General features: G+C 47.7%; 1 protein-coding gene across 2 annotated transcripts in view; it reads right to left on the bottom strand.

Annotated features, from left to right (window-relative positions):
• Nucleotides 1-14,618, bottom strand: part of LOC126543700 (atlastin-1-like) — a 60,874-nt gene that overhangs the window by 38,500 nt on the left and 7,756 nt on the right. For both annotated transcript variants that reach the window (XM_072285060.1, XM_050190806.3), the window contains exons 2-4: nucleotides 6,517-6,840; nucleotides 4,970-5,218; nucleotides 215-436 (exon numbers count right to left, since the gene is read on the bottom strand). In XM_072285060.1, the coding sequence (XP_072141161.1) occupies nucleotides 215-436; nucleotides 4,970-5,218; nucleotides 6,517-6,834 (789 nt within the window). In that variant the 5' untranslated portion in view covers nucleotides 6,835-6,840. The remainder of the gene's footprint in view (nucleotides 1-214; nucleotides 437-4,969; nucleotides 5,219-6,516; nucleotides 6,841-14,618) is intronic.

Below are 14,618 nucleotides of genomic sequence, written 5' to 3'. Positions count from 1 at the left end.
GCAGCGTGCAAAACCTCATTACAAGAAAGAGAAAATAGCAACAGTGAACTAACAAAAAAAATTCAAATGCGCATGTATCCGTACAGAAGCCCCGATAAGCACATAATACACACATTTACATGTATACACGAATGTATACAAGTAATATTAACAATATTTGAAATATTAAAAATCTTACAAAAGTATACAAAGAACACCGTTAAAGTAGTTGCACCTTTTCGCCTGGGAAAGGCATGAGAAAGGAGCGGATCGTCTTGAAGCAGCTCCGTATCTTCTCGCGAAGCCGCCGCAGGTCCTCGTCTTGCCCTGGCGCGATTGTCAGCCGCTTGTCCAGGAGCTTTCGGCCGCCCTTTGCGCCGTACTCTATCTCGCTCGGCGACATCCAGTCTCGAACCAGAAACCACAAACTCTGGAAGGGTCGCATGCTCCCTTCCCCCTGCGAATAACGGATTTTCACGCAGTCCATGGTGAAGTCCGCAATTTCATTCGCCATGGGATGAAGGCGAGTCAAGGAATGAGCGGTAGGAACGAGTTTCCTGCAAGGATTACTAGAGGTAATCTCTAGCACTAATTAAGTGATGCCTAGGGGAGTTGGAAGCATGGCGGCTCCGTCAGCGTGCAAAGCGTGGGTTAAATGAATTTAAAATTTATGCAGTGCTATGTGAGCAGTGAAATTCATCTAACTAGTACACGAAGTAGTGCAGCTGACCATACATAGTATTCAGGTATACACATACCCTGATTGTGTAGGAAGGAATTGAAAAAGAAAAGCAGCAGTGACAATGTGACCCGACGACGTGCCTAATGCCGCCATAACCTACAACATGCAAAGCGATCTGCACCATGGGCTACTGCATTTTCAACAGCACGGTAATGAAAGAAGCGCACATAATTTTACACTTATAATTAAAAAATAAAAATAAGAAGGCACGCAGTCAGATATTATTTAACAAGCTACTCATAGAAGTAAAACGACAAGATCTTCATTTCAGCAACGGAGTCGTAAACATTTCAAACGTACAAGTCGAAAAGCAGAATGTAAGGTTAGGTATAACAGTGCAACACTTGTGCCCGCCTTCGCGCAGCGCACCTGTGTCACACCCTTCTGAAAAGAGAACAGATCAAAAATAAAAATTAACATCTGGAGCATGAGTGGATAAGCACTCATCTTGTTTTTTGAGAAAACGCTGCTGAGCGGCATTCTACCATGCTGGTAATAACATGATGTGTATTAAGTAGCTAAGGAATCATGTGTGTAACTTTGTTCTTGCCTGCCGCAATTTGTCCGGATTCTCCCACAGTAACACGCAGTGTCTCGAAAGCTATACGTATGCCGTTTCCGAAAATAAGCATCACGGAATGCATCAGCGTTTGATCTCATTTTGTCGCAAACGATTCTCCTTATCTTATTGTAAAAAAAAATATATATTTTCAGACGTTAGAATGCAGCGCCTGTGAAAGTGTGGTGCGGAATGCGGAATGGTGCGGGTGCGGAATGCATATTGTAAGGCGTTCCACGCCTTCATTAAGCGCAATACTCGTTTTTGAAGTCTATGGATACCTTAATTCTTTATTTGTTTTAGTGGTTGTGCGCCAAGTTAGCAAACAGTAATGGATTCGCGAGTACACTGACGTATAATAAGTTGCTTTGCTGCCCAATGTGGAAACAAACACCTTATTTCTCCGATTATACTAATGGACTGTGAAACGTCCGTACGAAGTTTGTTGATGCGGAATGACGAATCTGGCGTTTGATGGAAACTAACGCCAAGGAACTTATGGCATACAGCGCGTTCGCTCAAGAAGCCTGGAAATGTAACGAATTCCGCGGAGTATGCATTTGTGTCTTGGTCGAAAATCAACATATTTTGTCTTTTTACTGTTTAGCTCAAGTTTATATATTTTTAGCCATACTGACCAATTACTAAACGATTTGTTGAAATTGAACCCGCGACATATATATTCAGTGAACCGTATCTGCATATACAGTCACACCGGCGCCAGGCGTAGACTTCGCGGTGGCACCGCTAGATGACGCAGCATGTTCAGTGGGAAGCGCTGCACTGCCTCATTTGTAAAACCAGAGATGAGGCAGTGCAGGGTGACATGGTTTGGGCCTCGTTTGAAGTCAAAGAAGCACAGAGCAAAATTAGTTTTGAACACAGACTCACGAACACGAATGAAAATGAATGGCCAGCTAGCTAAAGTGCACAAGTATGTGCACTTGAAAAGCGTGAACACTGAATGGTGGAAGACGTCACGAATGTTGGCAACAAAGTACATGGTAACTGAAGCTGTAAAGAGACAACAAGGAATCATCATCAGAAAGAAAGCGAGAGAAACAGAGACAGTTAACTGGATGCAAAGAATGGAAACAAAAAAGGACTGTGGAGATTTACAATGAGAAGAAAGAAATTAGAAGGGAAAATCTGTACGATAACACAAAGGGCAGTGCCTTACTATTCCAGGCTCGAGCCGGTTACCTAGGGACAAAAACATACTGGAAGTAAATGGGGCATGCGGAAGTAAATGGGGCATGCGTATGCTGAAGGAAAAATCCGGAGACCCCTCAGAACATCCCAATGAAATGCGAAGGGATTCGCCCAGTGAGAACCGTAGGTAACCTACACCTTACCCGCCGTGGTTGCTCAGTGCCTATGGTGTTAATCTGCTGAGCGCAAGGTCGCGGGATCGAATCCCGGCCACGGCGGCCGCATTTAATTCGATGGGGGCGAATTGCGAAAACACCCGTGCACTTAGATTTAGGTGCACGTTAAAGAACCCCAAGTGGTCAAAATTTCCGGAGTCCTCCACTACGGCGTGCCTCATAATCAGAAAGTGGTTTTGGCACGTAAAACTCCATAATTTAACGTACACCTTCCAGAAACGCGTAGGTTTAAACTGGACGGAAGCGCCAACCTGTCAGCAGTCGAGAGAAGCAAGAGGCGTTTACAGTATCAGTAGAAAAAAAGCCGGGAATAGTTTGATAAGACCAGACCTGGCTGTATACACGTTTCATAGATGACGCGTTTTAGTGGTGGCCATACAGCTTGTGGCTACATCGCTTCAATGATAATCGCATTAACGTTGACATTCATCTTGAAATGGGTTCTGCCTGATCTCTTTCTCTTTTCTTTGGGGGGGGGGGGAGGGGGAGTTGTTGAACCTCATGAATCAGTGAAGTACTTAAAATGTAATTGATCTGAACAAAGGGCGCTCTATAGCAAGCCGTCCGTGTTCCTTGTTGGCGTTGTTCCATATGGTGTACGATAAACGGTAGAACCTGTCCATAGAGCCGTCAGCCTTAGCGCGATAGGCATGTTCTCCTATCATTGTTTCACAGCGCGTAGAGCGTAGTGCCGTTGGAACACTGCACGCTGTTAATATACGATAACCCAAACGCGCCGCTGTTCGCTTCTGAGGTCAGCGCGAACTGAATGCCATGTTTCGCTCTGGCGGCATCGCGCTCCCGTGTCGCCCAAGTCGAATTCGCTTCGGTTTCAAAAAGAAAATTATGGGGTTTTACGTGCCAAAACCATTTTCTGATTATGAGGCACGCCGTAGTGGAGGACTCCGGAAATTTCGACCACCAGGGCTTCTTTAACGTGCACCTAAATCTAAGTACACGGGTGTTTTCGCCCCCATCGAAATGCGGCCCCCGTGGCCGGGATTCGATCCCGCGACCTCGTGCTCAGCAGCCCAACACCATAGCCACTGAGCAAACACGGCGGGTTCGCTCCCGCCGTAGCAGCTTGACGTGCGTTGGCGTTTCGTGGGGCGACGATTCGCGCCGAATGGGCTCCCATGAAATCGTCCAGCTCGAAAAAGCTGCTGACACTGGCTGAATTTGAGGAGCGCAAGCGTAAGCTCGTCGGAGCCGCAAAAAAACGATAACGCGCATCTCCGACCCGATCGGCTCGCGCCGGCGTCTCGTGCTGTAGCGATTCGCATAACGCTTCGCATTACGTAGATGTCTACTACAGTTGAGTCTGTCAAATTTTGTGTGGCTTTGGATCGCACGTTTCTTCTCGCGTTTTTTTTCCTAGACGTACGTGTGAACGAGGTTCTATTGTACTACATTAGATAAATGACTGTACTCGTGTGCAATGTCTTAAATGTGCACTTGGTAAAGAAACTTTGTATAATATGCGTATTCGCGCTACTATCCAATGTTTCAGAAACTCGGATGCTAACAAGGAAGCCTGCGAAGGTAAATACCGCGAAACAAGCAAATGGAATGGAAAATCACGGGTGCAGTGGTAATACACAAGAATAGCCATATGCCAGTGTAGATTGTCGATAAAAGGCCAACCGTTTAAAGGGCAACTGCAACAAAATTTCATTTTGGTCAAACTTGTCATAACTGAGAACATGCAACACTGAAGGAACCTTGGCGAAACGCAGAGCTGATCATTTATAGCTTCGTTGTTAGCAGTCTAAGTAGGCGGCGCATGCGCATAGTGGTTGTCGCTATGACGTAAGCGTCCCAGCACGCCGCCTCCGAGATTTTTCAGCGGGCCCGGGGCCAGCCGCCGGTGCCGTCTTATCTCGTAGGTCGTTCCAAGGAGACGAACTTTTTAGGATATAGGTCACTTCCGGCGAGTGGTAATAGCGGCGCCCTTTTTTCAGTTTCAGTATCGAAAACGGCCCTTTTCGCGAGCTTTTTGTTACGCTGCCGCTCATATTTCCATCGTGAAATTTTCCGCGAGGACTCTTCCATGTCTATACGCTAAATTAAGCTGAGGGTTTTCGTGATCATGACCGTCAACCTAGACATGTGTAAATTTGTATTTGTATGAGGACTAAGGCCTCTCTCAGCAATCTCCCGCTATCCCCATGTTGAGCTATAGCTGATGCCAACTTGCGCCTACAAATTTTTGGGCGTCTTACGCGGTCCAAAATGCGCAATGCGTAAAACAGGTGACCAGGGCTCTGTTTGAGGAAGAAGACGAGGTTTAAAAGAGGTTACCTGCACAGCAGAAGCAGATTGATGCTGCCGCTGAGCAGACTTCAACAGCACGCCGTATTCGATGAAATCTTGCAGATGCTGCAGGTAGTTCTCCTGAATGTTCTGGGAGACGTTGTAGACGAGCACGGAGCTTATCATAGCACTCAGGGCAAAAATGTCGCGGTGTATTTCGTTCGAGGATTCGCAGTCGAAGGTCCCTTGGGTATCCATCAGCAGCACTGCCAGCTCCTCGCCCCTAGATGTCTTCACCTGCGCAAGGGTTTGTATGCACTAACTCACACCCGCGATGAGGGCGATATCCTCCCATTCAAGAAGCTAACTGCTCGAAGCGTTTGGGCGGCGAAAGCAACGTGACTAGCACATCTATAGCGCTGCGCATATTACCAGCATAAAAGGAAAGGAAAGGAGCACTTGAAGTACTTTATAATCCACCGCGGTAGAACAATGGCTAAGGCGTTGCGCTGCCGAATACCGCGAGGTCACGGGATCGAATCCCGGCCCCGGCGACCTCATTCTCACGGGGTAGAATACAATAACGCTCATGTGTACCGCGCATTGGGCGCTCGTCAAAGAATCCCAGGTGGTCAAAATTAACTTGGTTTACCCGTCCCCCACTGCCACGTGCCTCATAATCAGGTCGTGGTTTCGGCACGTAAGCCCCGCTATTTAATTTAGAGCGCGTGATCGTGAAGAAGTTGCAGTACTGCCGTCAGATTAAGCGTAAATAGGATGCTTAAAGAGCTGCGAATGCCTTGCCAGAAGAAACCTATGCACGCACCACTTAGATGTGACAACGTTGCTCACAAAATAAATATAACCTTTTTGCAAATCTTGCTCTTAGTCACGACGTGACGTGTACTGTTGACCAGAAGTCAATCAATCAATCAATCAATCAATCAATCAATCAATCAATCAATCAATCAATCAATCAATCAATCAATCAATCAATCAATCAATCAATCGATCAATCAATCAATCAATCAACCTACCTACCTATCTACCTACCTGTATCACATCTGCAGTAGGAGGGAAACTTGGGTCAGGGAGAACTGAATGTTCAAAGGCGCTGAATTTGATGAAGGCTAAAATAGGGTATAAACTTGCGGACACCCGTCGTAGTTGCTTAGTGTCTGTGGTGATGGGCTGCTAAGCGCGAGGTCGCGGGATCAAACCCCGGCCACGGCGGCCTCATATCGATGGGGACGAAATGGAAGGACACCCTTGTACTTAGATTTAGGTTCTCGTTAAAGAAATCGACGTGGTCCAAATTATTCCGGAGTCCTCCACTACGGCGTGCTTCATTATCAAATCGCGGTTTTGGCACGTAAAATGCTATAACTTGTTTATTACACTCACGAGCGCTGACATGGAACATATGTATATATGTGTGTGTGCCTCTTCATTATATTTGAAATGCTGGGGGTGCGCCTGGCTGACCGGCGGTTTTTCTTCGTTCGTTACAATATAGATAGATAGATAGATAGATAGATAGATAGATAGATAGATAGATAGATAGATAGATGGGGCGTTCTTGCCGACATTCTCACCAAGAAAGCCTCGCTCCAGATCACGATGCCCTTAGTGTGGCGGTCGCTGCCTCCGCGCCACTCGAAGCCATCCAGTGGAGCGTTCGGATCACCGAGCCAGTCGGCCCGGCCCAGGTTGCGCAGGTACCGGAGCAGGAAACATAGCAGGAAGGACTTCCCCTTGCGGAAGACTCCGGCTATTGCTATCACGACCACGGGCTTGTCCTTGACGTGGTCGGCCAGCAGTACGCGTGCCAGTGCATGCTCGTCCAGCACCAGACCGCGCCCATCCACGTCCAGGATCCTCAGCGGCTGTCCGCCGCTATCTCGGTCACACATGTCGGCCTGCGCGTGTGGCGGGCAATATAGGAAGCTCCTAATGGCTGCCGACCACCTGACACGGGAGTATAGACTTTTTCATCGGGCGAGCAGGAAAACCCCTTAAACTTCGTAAAGTAGTGCCACGCTTTGAAGAATGCCTACTCCTCCTCGCGCCCTCTGGCCGAGGCCGAAGCCGCGCCGCTGTTGGCCTAATAGCATCACGTGGGCCCTTGCGCCGTGCTTCAGCGCCATTTTCGCTCGAAAAGCGTCTACGGAGTGGCGAGGAGCGCATGTTGGCACCGTTGCTACGCTCGAGCTGCGGTCGAGGATGGAGCGTGAAAGAGAGGAGAAACGAGGAGGAGTGAAGCCGGAGGAGGAGAGTGTCACCACTTTACTAAGTTTAAGGGGCTTTACCAGCACCATCTGTTGTGTTCGATTTACGCGCGGCGAGCCTTTCCTACTCTCTGGCTTGTGCGATCCGGCGGTGCGCTGCTTGAGAGTATTGCTGTCGCGTGCTGCGGAACCATCTGGAGATGTTTTAGATCGTACTTTGTGAAACTTACGCAATGTCCGTTCATACAAGGTCGTCAGGGAAGCCTTTCGGTGCATCGGCAACTACAGTACGCGGAAATATATCTCTTGGGTGCGCAAACATGTGACGCGCATTATCAGCCGCGGTGTGTGTATGTGTTGTGCACTATTTTGCGTACATCGGTTTTAATTCAACGAAGAGATGCGGTGTCTCTGTATTACCAGTATGAAATGGCAACTCTTCTCACTATCTGATCGCTTGGGGTAGGGACTAAAACATAAAACATAAGAGCGCATGCTCATGTACGGCCAACCTAAGGCAACCACGAGACATCTAAGCGGCAGGCGCTATCAAATATTTGTGGTACACCGGCATCGTTCTCACGCATTACAAGTCTAGTAGGCTTACCCGCCATGGTTGCTCAGTGGCTATGGTGTTGGGCTGCTGAGCACGAGGTCGCGGGATCGAATCCCGGCCACGGCGGCCGCATTTCGATGGGGGCGAAATGCGAAAACACCCGTGTACTTAGATTTAGGTGCACATTAAAGAACCCCAGGTGGTCGAAATTTCCGGAGTCCTCCACTACGGCGTGCCTCATAATCAGAAAGTGGTTTTGGCACGTAAAACCCCATAATCTAATCTATCAAAGTCTAGTAGGCTTCAAATCACTATGTCTACGCTAGCTTCCTGCATGAGGCCGGTCGCGTTGCTCAACACAGTGATCCCTGCGGCAGGTGAACCAGCATGATACATATCGACTCGTGTAGTTGTTTATCTTTATCGAGCGACCACGTTTCACCGCCTAACAAATGTTATCGCACAGTGCAGGATGCGCCTGCATGTATCGGAAGTTTCTGGAATGTTACCGATGGTTCCATCCGCTAGTCTTTGACCGACCCTTGTGTACTCTGATTGCACGTATGCGCGACGCGAATAATGTAGAACTTTGTGGAAGACAGGCGGGTCCCAGCGATTACTCTGGAACGTTCGACGACAGATGTATAAAAGCCGACGCGCTTGACCCGCTGATCAGATTTTGATGATCGCCGACTGTGTTCACCGCTGTCGCCGTTCTTGCGTAGTGTAGCCTGTTTTTGTGGGTACAGGTTCGCCCAAGAAAAGTTAGTTTAGTCTTTCACAGTACTGCTACTGTGTTCTTTACACGTTACTACCACGCGATAATATATAAGCTATGTGCTTCGGCAGTGCCTTTTTGCCATATAAAGTCATAATATTAGAGAGAGATCGCATTTAAACGATGCGATGGGTATTGTTGAGGACAAAATTTCCGCAATACGTGTGAGTACGTCGTAGAGAAGGAAACGAACACAACCGAAAAAAATCGGTTATCATTCTCTTTCTCGAAAAAGAAAGAAAACGTGCTAACCCCGCAGTACCACCTCGCATATTTCTACAGCCCAACATTTATATATCTATAAACGCTGATGCCGCATTCTTGGATCATGCGCTATATAGAATAAAGATACGTGTAATCTAGCACCTACCTGTGCTCTGGATGCTCGCGCAGTTCGTAAACGGTCGTTTTGATGTAGAAGTATAGTTTACACTGTAATGCATGCTGTTAGTACTCATCAAAATTATTTTATTCATGGGTGAAAATATCATCCACCGAACCAAGTTGTCACGCAGTGTAATTTGCAGCTAACAGTTTGAACGCTTGTCAAAGTCTAACAGCCTAGCTCCTATCGTAGCAGAACGGTGCCTACGCTGTTACGATCGTCACGTATGTTTCATTAGAGACTTTTAGCTCAGCGGGTTTACGTTTCGCTCCGCTCGCGGTCGCCACCGTTGCGCCAGCGGAGCGGCTCGCGAAAAAAGAGTTTTAGCTCGGCGGATCACTCACCCGCTCGAGCGGGGTAAAGAGCGGGGCGCTTTGCTGCCCCACCTAGTGGTCCGAATAGGAGTTGCTGAGAAATGAATTTGAATTACGCTTGCTTTTATTATGCAAGAAATGTTGAATAAAGATATATTACATGTTCTCAGTACATTATTTGTTAATAATGAACTGAGTACTAATGTACGGGTCAGCGCCGCAGTCGCCGTCGTCGATGCAGAACTGCCGGCGTCCATGTTCGCGGCTGCCATCTTGCATTTCCCATACACGCCCGCGCGCGCTTACGCACGCTCGCGCGCTGCGTATACCCTCCGCTGGGAAGTGCTTTCCAGCGGGCGTAAACGCTGCTCCGTAAAACCGCTGGCCGCCTCAGCGTGGTGCGCATGCGCAGTCGCGTCTCCGCTCGCCCGCTCCGCTCCGCTGGCCGTAAACCCGCTGGGCTAAAACTCTCTATTGTTCCTAAACCGCAGCTTAGAACTAGAGGATAATAAGGTCACATTAGTGAATGGAACTTTCAGAAACACACAGCTGATCTCCGAGGCTGATTGTAGGCTCAAACATGCGCGCACACATCGCGCTGCGAGCGCATGCTTCATGCCTTTCATGCATTTGCTTGTGAAACCACAAGTGTGGCCTTTCCTACAGTATAAATGAGCGCAAAAATGTTCTCATTTGTGATCCTAATAATACTTAAGCTGTTGAGATGCATTATAGTTGGGCAGACATCAATTTAATGGACAGCAGCAATATTTTTAATATTAACGTGCTGCTTACGCACCCTACAAAAGTGTACATTTGCCTGTATTCTGCGGTCACAAACAATTACAATATATATATAACAGCTTGATGCTTTTCATATTGAAAAACTGTGCTTTTTCAATTTCTCATGCAGTCAAAATTTCTGCTACAGACATGCAGTAAAGAGGATGGTACCAGTGTAAAGCAACACACTTCACGCACTAAAGAGAAGCTACTGCCTGCTACAACAAGGCCATTGTGTGGACTTTGCCTACTACTACAAGGTAAGCAACAACGGGTTCGGAAATATGTATGCTTGACATATGCTGTATTGGCTTGGTAGTCTTGAGGTACATGTTCTTTGTTTGTAGATGATGATATCAATGTTTGTTCATATTTACGGTTGAGCATAATTGGTTCAAACATAAAAGAAAACACTACATGAGTTTGGCGAATCTGTGCTGTATCTCATGTGTTACTGTTCTGCCCCAACCAAGTCTGCACTGAAGACATCTGGTCATCACAGGAGGCCCATTACACCAACAGAAAGGGGCTGGAGACGAATTTGCAAGGCTTTTACACCACGAACAAAGAAGCGCATACAGAAGTATTTGGATGAGATATCAAGTCTACGGAGGACTGCGTCAGGACTGAAAAGAGTTTCAGTCATCATTTCACCAGCACGGATATTGGCCCGAGTCATCCAGGTACCTCAACAAAGACTTCCTAGAAATTTTTCGTGTTCAGATACGCCTGCAGCGTCTGAACAAGCACGGACGGCGCTGGCCACAAGAGTTCCGTCAGTTTGCCATTTCTTAATCAGCTTCCTGGCCATGTCAAATTCCATTTGTGCCAAGTATAAGTTTTTGTATGAATGCAGGCTTTTTCATTTCCCCATTCTTTACTTAGAAATAATTCTTCTTCCTCTTCCAAACATAAAAGTCAACCGATTCTCTGCTCATACTTACTACCAGGCACAACATACCTGTAGTAGTATTTTCTAGTATAAGTAGCCATGTGCAATTGCTCTCCTGAAATAGCTGATGCGGCATCACCATTTGTCCTAGATTATACTTTGCACCATGTCCTATGTAGCATTTGTCTTCTCTTAATGTTGTTGGCCTTCAGTGCTTGCAGAGCAGAGTGGGTTTTTTCTTGAATGCAAGCTTTCTCATTCCCATATCTAATTCGAAGTGTCGTTGAGGATTGCTCTTCTTGCTCGATACCCACGGTCTTTGCGCAAGCTACACTGAAGTGATCGACCGCAGAACCTGGTTTCGCTGCTGTCCCACTTGGTCATGGTCGCCGTGTTATGTTTCTCAGATATGGGGGCCTGGTCAGTTGCATTGGGAAGCAGTCTTTTGAGGTAAGCACTTGCTCCCGCAGTCCGCACAGCGACATAGACTCCAAATATACATGCACCGTAACTGAAACTCCCCGTTCGTTATTTCCTGCTGCGGCCGAGGGCAAGTTGTGTTTTTGGCCTTCGTCGGCCGCGATTCGGCGTGAACGGAGACATGCTTACGTGATCGGAAGCGTCTGAAGTTGATAGCCACATGGGTGGAAAGGCCCGCCAATGTGGCTGCCAAAGGTGATGCGCACGAAACTGACATAGTGAAACAAATTAGGGCACCAAGAGTGAGCCACACATTAGCGGTCCGCGAAAGAAAAGATACGTGCAGGTTGGAAAGGAGTTCACGATGAAATGCCGGGTAGTCCATGTCGCTGTGTTGGCTGAGGTAGCAGATGCCTGAGTTAGCCGATTGCCTCGCAATGCAAGTTGCTTATCTTCAACGGTGACTGTCGGTGCAAACAGGTGGAACACGCCGCCCAATCTGTTTGCGCTGTTGGTTGTCGCTCGTTAAAAAATCATGGGGTTTTACGTGCCAAAACCACTTTCTGATTATGAGGCACGCCGTAGTGGAGGACTCCGGAAATTTCGACCACCTGGGGTTCTTTAACGTGCACCTAAATCTAAGCACACGGGTGTTTTCGCATTTCGCCCCCATCGAAATGCGGCCGCCGTGGCCGGGATTCGATCGCGCAACCTCGTGCTCAGCTGCCTAACACCATAGCCACTGAGCAACCACGGCGGGTGGTTGTCGCTCGTTACCAGATCACAATGTGCGATGAAGGCAAGCACTATGCCCGTAGTCGGACTGCCGAATGTGCCGTAAGAGAACCGTGTACGTGAATGCTCACTGTTGCCACATGAATCTTAACCAATGTATAATGTATTATGTGAACCTTATGGGATAATTGATTGATTGCTGAGTCTCATTTCGCTGTTATCTCACTTGGGTAGGGTCGCTGCGTTGCGTTTCTCGGATGTAGCGGCCCGGTCAATTCCATTGGGAAGCAGTCTCTCGTGGTAAGCATTTGTTACTGCAGTCAGCAGAGCGACATAGACTCCGAGTTTACACGCACCCTGATTGGTGCTCCCCGTTCCGTCCTTTTCTGCTGCAGTCGTGGCCTTCCTCGGCTGCGATTTGGCGTGAACGGATAGCAGTATACGTCCTTACATTGTTGGAAGTGCATGAAGTTACTAGCCAAATGGGTGGAAAAACCAGCCAATGTGGCTGCCGAACGTAATGCGCACGAAACCGAGCATGTCCATATTGAGAGATAGAGGGGCACCAAGTGTGAGCGAAACGTTAGCGGCCCCAGAAAGAACAAAAAGAAATGTGCAGGTTGGAAAGCAGTGAACGCTAAAATGCCGGGCAGACCATGTGGCTGTGCTGGCTACGACAGCAGATGCCTGCGTCACCCGATTGTTTCGCAATGCAAGCTGCTCATCTTCAACGAAGACTGTCGGTACAAACAAGTGGGACGCTGTCCAATCTCCTTGCGCTGCTGGTTGTCGTCCGTTAGCAGACCGCCATGTGCGAAAACAAAGGTGAACCGTTTACGAGATCACGTTAATGATTCCAGCGTATCTCGACATGCATATTTTATTTCTACTCTTGTACGAGAAAGTTCACTGCTTGTCTTCTGCCGATAAAGTAAACGTACTGTTCACTCACTTGTGGCTTGTTTGTATGAGCGTCAGCAGAGGCTCTTTAATCTCCTGGCAATTAGAACGCACCAACGTTTTCAGATTAGCTCTAAAAACGTTGGCTGCCGCGTAGCTTTGGCGTTCTAATTTCCAGAATATATTGCCAGAAGCATCAGGGCGTTTGCCGTTTCCACGAGTGACATGGCACGAATGACATGGTGTCCACTAACGGAGCAGCAGCATTTGAAAAGTACCGACCTCTGCTTTATGTGATTACGAGGACCATACCGAGTGTCTCTAGAATTTATGCTACGCTCAGCCTCGATGTACCAACCGTCCCAATGGTAACGGCAACGTTTCCTTCGTGCGAGCTGCAACCGGGAGGCTTGCTATTTCAATCAACGGCTACGTGGATTCTCAAGTCGCTCAAGATGAGTATTCTTCATGGACTACGGCTTTTAATACCTGCCGCAAAGCCGGGTACTAGCTGCCGACGGTCTCCATCCGAGCTTCGAAGGTGTCGCGGTCATAGCTAGCCATACTAGTGAACTTTGCTGCCAGCACCACGACAACGACGTGTCGCTGTGGCGTGAATTCGCGTCGTGCAAGCTCTCGCGTGGTGCCACCCAGACTTCAAGCACGTGCTACTCTCGACCTTCTCCAGACGCCACCCACGGCTCTCCCGTTTCGAACCGCTGCGATCCTCGTGAAGAAAGTACACAGACAACTCCGTCTGTGGGTCGCCGCTACCCTCTCCGCAACCACTCCAGTCGAAACAACGCCGCTGACTACTAGTCCCCGGTAACTCTGTTTCACGTTTGCCTTCTCGTACGTTCTTAAAAGTTAGAAATATTGCTGAGAAAGGCATCCGTTCTGAGTTGCATGTCACCACATTGTCGTCCTATTTGAGCGCTTCTGTAGTTCCAAAAGGCTTACAGCTAAGACTGAAACCGGCCACGTCCGAACTTTCCACTTTTAACAAAACAAAGTGGCAACAGATATTAATTAATTCCTCGTTGAAGTTACTGCATGTAGTTGTTAATCACTACAAATCGCGTATGTTACGTCTTCGTAGCGAAGAAAAGCGCCTCGCTACGCAGTTCGGGACGCGTGAATCAGAATACTTGGCAGCCTTTACACATACTAAGAAGAACAACTTATGCGCGCTCAAACGCAATAAGTTTATACGCGACGGCGTAGCCCCTTCTGAATGTATTGCCAATACAAATAATGCCCTCGTTGAACCATCACTTATAAGCCCACTGAATCGAGCAACAATGTTGTAAACCTTTCCACGGTAACTATTTCCGATGCCTTATCGAAAGGCCTTAATTTTTGCCCAGCATCAGGTGGATTCAGTGAATTTCAGCTTTTAAAATACCTACACAAATTTGCTAGAAACATACGCTTAAAGAGCTTCATAACCGTGAAAGTTCTTGCGAGACTAGACTGCTTGTGCTCACACACAAGAACTAGACATCACTGCCGCAACGCGATAACTGTCTAGATATGTACATCAATGCTGTACAACGTGATATACTCGAGGCATACAAGGCCTGAGTTCCTTACCGACCGAATCTGACGAAGGAAGAAAAAAAAAACAGCGCTTGAACAATTAGGCAATAACCATGACATTGTTATTAAACCTGCAGATAAGGGAGGTGCAATTGTTCTACTTAATA

Source organism: Dermacentor andersoni, chromosome 10 (genome assembly GCF_023375885.2).
Source record: "Dermacentor andersoni chromosome 10, qqDerAnde1_hic_scaffold, whole genome shotgun sequence".
Lineage (NCBI taxonomy): Eukaryota > Metazoa > Arthropoda > Arachnida > Ixodida > Ixodidae > Dermacentor > Dermacentor andersoni.
Note: the sequence above shows the minus strand (reverse complement) of the source record. Positions and strands in the feature narration are given on the sequence as shown.